At 40.6% G+C, this 4,311-nt stretch overlaps 1 protein-coding gene across 1 annotated transcript in view; it reads right to left on the reverse strand.

Moving 5' to 3' along the window:
• LOC126398146 (uncharacterized) overlaps positions 1-3,952 on the reverse strand; it is a 19,351-nt gene extending 15,399 nt beyond the window's left edge. The window contains exons 1-8 of the mRNA XM_050057368.1: positions 3,754-3,952; positions 2,155-2,263; positions 1,919-2,022; positions 1,560-1,832; positions 1,292-1,402; positions 523-864; positions 327-392; positions 97-237 (exon numbers count right to left, since the gene is read on the reverse strand). Coding sequence (XP_049913325.1) covers positions 97-237; positions 327-392; positions 523-864; positions 1,292-1,402; positions 1,560-1,832; positions 1,919-2,022; positions 2,155-2,263 — 1,146 coding nt within the window. The 5' untranslated portion in view covers positions 3,754-3,952. The remainder of the gene's footprint in view (positions 1-96; positions 238-326; positions 393-522; positions 865-1,291; positions 1,403-1,559; positions 1,833-1,918; positions 2,023-2,154; positions 2,264-3,753) is intronic.
• Between the last annotated feature and the right edge of the window lie 359 nt (positions 3,953-4,311).

Consider the following 4,311-nt stretch of genomic DNA (forward strand, 5'->3'; position numbering starts at 1 on the left):
ACCCCCCCCCCCCCCCCCCCCCCAAGCCTGGTCAGGACTAAAGAAACACTTTGTAAAATGGCCTTAACAAATTAATACAATTTGCATGCAAGTTACCTGCTTGCCATGTGGAACGGGTGTGGACACGTCACACACAGGGGTAGGCAGATGCGATGGAACAGCACGATCCATTGCATCCAAAATGGCAGTACTGAAGCGGACAGGATTCAGTGGGATGAAGCACTCCTTCAACACCACCTGTGGGAAAAAAAGGTAGAAAGACAATTGCTGAAAATTTGTCTTGGTAAAAAACAAATCATACACAGCATAATAAAAACATAACACACCTGCTGGTGAACCATCCTGCGTTTGGTTTCATCAGAGGTCTGCTCGTTGTCCTCAGGATGGTTTCTCTGCAATGACAAATAGCATAGTTTGTATTTAACACGTGTACCCTTTGATCATTACTATGTTAACTGCTTAAGGAAACTATTTTTTTCCCAAAAACTCTCAAACACACAATAACAGTGTGTAAAGCCTTACCTTCCTGTCCCTGCCAACATGCGTCCACTCAAAAGGGTCCGACTGACGTGGCTTGACAACCTCTCCCTTCACGACCACCTTGGGAGCGAAGGTTCTCACAGGGGGTGGTGGTTTGTGAGGAACCTTAGGCTTGGGCGATGGTGTTTCCAGTTGCTGGTAGGCCGAAACCCACAGCAACTGAGCCAAGATCTCCATTCCTTTTTTTTTTTTTCCCTCTACCTGTTTGCATTGGTCTTCGTAGCTTAGCGCCACGAAAGGGTGTAAGCTTCTTATGAAGACTGATGCACTGTTAATCTTGCAGTCAAGTATTTTATACCCATACTGTGCGTGGTTGTGACCGTCAACCACCCTCCCTGGAGACTAGCCTACCAGCCTTTATTGGAAAAACTTCCTAATATGAGCCAGAGAGGGCCGTGATACACCAAAGTGTGTCAAGGGGAAAGTAAGGAACAAGCAGGGGGGATTGAGGGGCAGGTGCTTAAGTCCTGAGTTATATAGCGACAGTGCATGCGGAGAAGAAGGAGGAAAAAAAACAAACAAACAAACAAACAAAAAAACAGAGGAGAAACAGGCAGTGTAGCTGATGTATTGTGGCCTTGAGGTGGTTGTGCTCCATACAGATTATCATCAGTCATGAAGCATTAACTTAATTATTATTATAATCATAAATTTATGATCAAACTCAATTACAAGACCTTAGTGATTTTAACAATCACAATATTTTTTCAATCAGTTTTCCTATGAAGATATAACCTGTTTTACATGTGACTGTACTGGGACTAGAAACTTTAAACTTACCCATGCTGGCTGCCACGCGACGAAACTCTTGGCGCATGAGGTCTTGCAGAACAACATCGACGTTCAGACGAGGCGTGAAGTCCTAGACAAAGACCTGTACAAAACAGTACCTCTTGTTACAAAAGTACTGTTTTCCCCCCTCAAAATTTTACAATCAAAGAATATATATTTTTCTACCACACCTAATATAACCAAATTGCTCACAGTATCAACAATGATCTACTAGAAAAAGAGCATACTGTTTGCCAGCGACTACAGGCGCTCAAAAGGAGCTTGCGGAAGTCAGCTCCTGCCTCGTCCACGGTTCTGCTTGCTGTCAGGTTGTTGCTAGGGGCCATAACACAGACTACGTCGGGTGTCCGAGTGACAGCAGCATTAAGCAACTCGGTCCTCAACTCAGTCGCACAGGCCCCTGGGGTGGACATGTAGCCAAAGGAGATACGTCCCTCTGGCATCATGACAAAACCATCTACAAGGGCACGTAGATGGGAGGCTCCTACAACAAGAACGAACTGAAACGACAGAAAGGATTTTTTACAATAAAATGTAATTCCTTAAATCAAGAATTGTATTCTTAAAAATTCTAAAACGATAATACCTTCTTGCCTGGTGCCTCAGCTGGAATGACCAATTTGTGACTGCGTCCAGTCAGCGAGGGAATTGGCCACTGCAACACAGCATGGCTGTAACCAGTACCGCGGGCTATTATAAACAAAAAAATACAACAGAATCAATTAAAAATAACAGGCAACAATATTTTGCAATAATGCAACAACATTATACACCTTACACATACAAGGAAAATATTTAATGAGAAATTAGTGAGCAACATACGTGCACAGGAGTTGGTGCCAGCCCGTTGAGGTCCGAAGACCACAGTAGGGCGCTCCGCCATCCTCCTCCTAGCTGCCTGAGAACGGCGGAAGGACTTGACACGAGGCATCTGAAATTATATAAACACGACTGATTAATGGTGACATCACAAGACATTTTAGCCCACAATAAGTGTACTTTTTTTTATTTATTTTTTTTAAAATACAACTATAACTATGGAAACAGTGATCAAGGTATTCAGATCCTTTACTTACTGCTGTCTCTAGGGGGTGTGCTGACTGCCATTTACATTGACTATGCATAAATACCTCATACAACCACACTTTAAAAAAATTCATACTCTCTGTTTAAGTAAACCTACTAATACCACACAATGAAAATATTCTACTACAGGGAAAACTCACATTTAAAGATACATGACTGTCACAAGAAGAGAATGTATTGTTTAAAAAAGCAATCTGGAATGCTTTTCATTATGTAAATAGACAGTCTCACATTCAAAACACACAACACTTAACACAATAAAACACACGCAATTTAAAATCAACAAACAAACGTCACCACAACAGTATTAGGTAGTTTTTCCCACTGTCCCAACAATCACCAGTTCTGCTTTGGGTGAAATTCATCTATAATTCACAGGGTTAAATGTGTGTCACTGGCCAAAAGTCCATTCCAAAAACAGTAATTTTCCATCAAAAATCATTTTACAACACACTTCATTCAAACTGCACAATAACCAAATGAATACAACAAACATTTGTGTTAGCTTTTCATTGCTCTTTAACTTTAATAAAACACAGTGATATGAACCTAACAGTCAGCGTCACCACAAAACAAAAAAGGCAGACAGCGGCCTCCGAGCGATTTTCAAATGATGCGTTTCAAACCGCTTTGCGCTATTCTTCTATGTTATAAACATATGAATGCATAAAGATAGACAGCTAACAGTCAAGCCTATACAGATATAACATTAACACTTTGATATAATTGATTGGTGCATTTTCCTCATATAGACATTTAGACAAAGGAACTTAACGGTTAGTTGCCTCCTAAACACAATAAAACACACTTAAAGTTAATACAAAATCAATAAACAAATAAAAATCACCACAACAGTGTTTGCTAGTTTCTCCACTGTTCCAACGATCACCAGGTCTGCTGTGGTCAAAATTGAACCATTAGTTAATAAATGGAGACAAATGTGCGGAAAAAACTGCTGTCTCTGCACCACAGTCCATTCACTTAACCAGCAGGTTAAAGCATTTTACAACACACTTCATTCAAACTGCACAATAACCGAATGAAAACAACAACAAACGTTTGTGAAGGCTTTTAATTTCTCTTTTACTTTAATAAAACAAACTTACACGACCCTAACAGTCAGCTTCACCACAAAACAAAACCGGCGGACAGCTGCCGCGCGATTTTCAAATGATGCCAAACGTTATCAAACCGCTCTGCTGTGGGACAGTCTGTCCGCCATTATAAACATATTTGTTAACATGTGAATGCATGAAGATAGAGAGCTAACGAACCAGCTGTACAAACATAACATGAACACTTTGTAGCTCAACTGTGTGAAATAGAATCACTTACCGTGCGTCCACCACAAGTCCTCAAGGAAATCCACACGGGAAAAAAACGAAGTTTAATCCAAAGGCTCAAAGAAAGAGCTGCAAATTGCGGCAAATAGCTGCAAATGTAGCTCTTGGTCTCCACTTAACAATCCTCTAAACTCTCCTCTCTCTCTCAATCAATCTCTCCTCTCAGTCTCAATGTCTGCTCTCAATATCAATTGCTCTCTCCTCTATCTCAATCGCACGTGAGCCCACTGAATCTACGAAACAATGGACAAGTCCGTTGAGCTGGCGCCTCCTATTTATAGCTTCACCTGAGCGTCAATCAAAAATTCAGTTCAACCAATCAGGAGCGTTGTAAGAGAGGGGGTGGGACAGACAGGACATACCGGATACACTTCCTACACTTCCACTTCCGGAAGTTGCGTCTTTTTGCGTTTGCATACGGTTTTAAAATACAGAATGATACATTTACATGGTGTTTAAATTGTAAATCAATGGTACACTTAACATTATTTGATATATTAAAAACTAACAATAAAACAGTGATTTTGGACAAACAATTATACAATACAAA

The sequence above is a fragment of the Epinephelus moara genome, chromosome 11 (genome assembly GCF_006386435.1).
Source record: "Epinephelus moara isolate mb chromosome 11, YSFRI_EMoa_1.0, whole genome shotgun sequence".
NCBI classification, from domain to species: Eukaryota; Metazoa; Chordata; class Actinopteri; order Perciformes; family Serranidae; genus Epinephelus; species Epinephelus moara.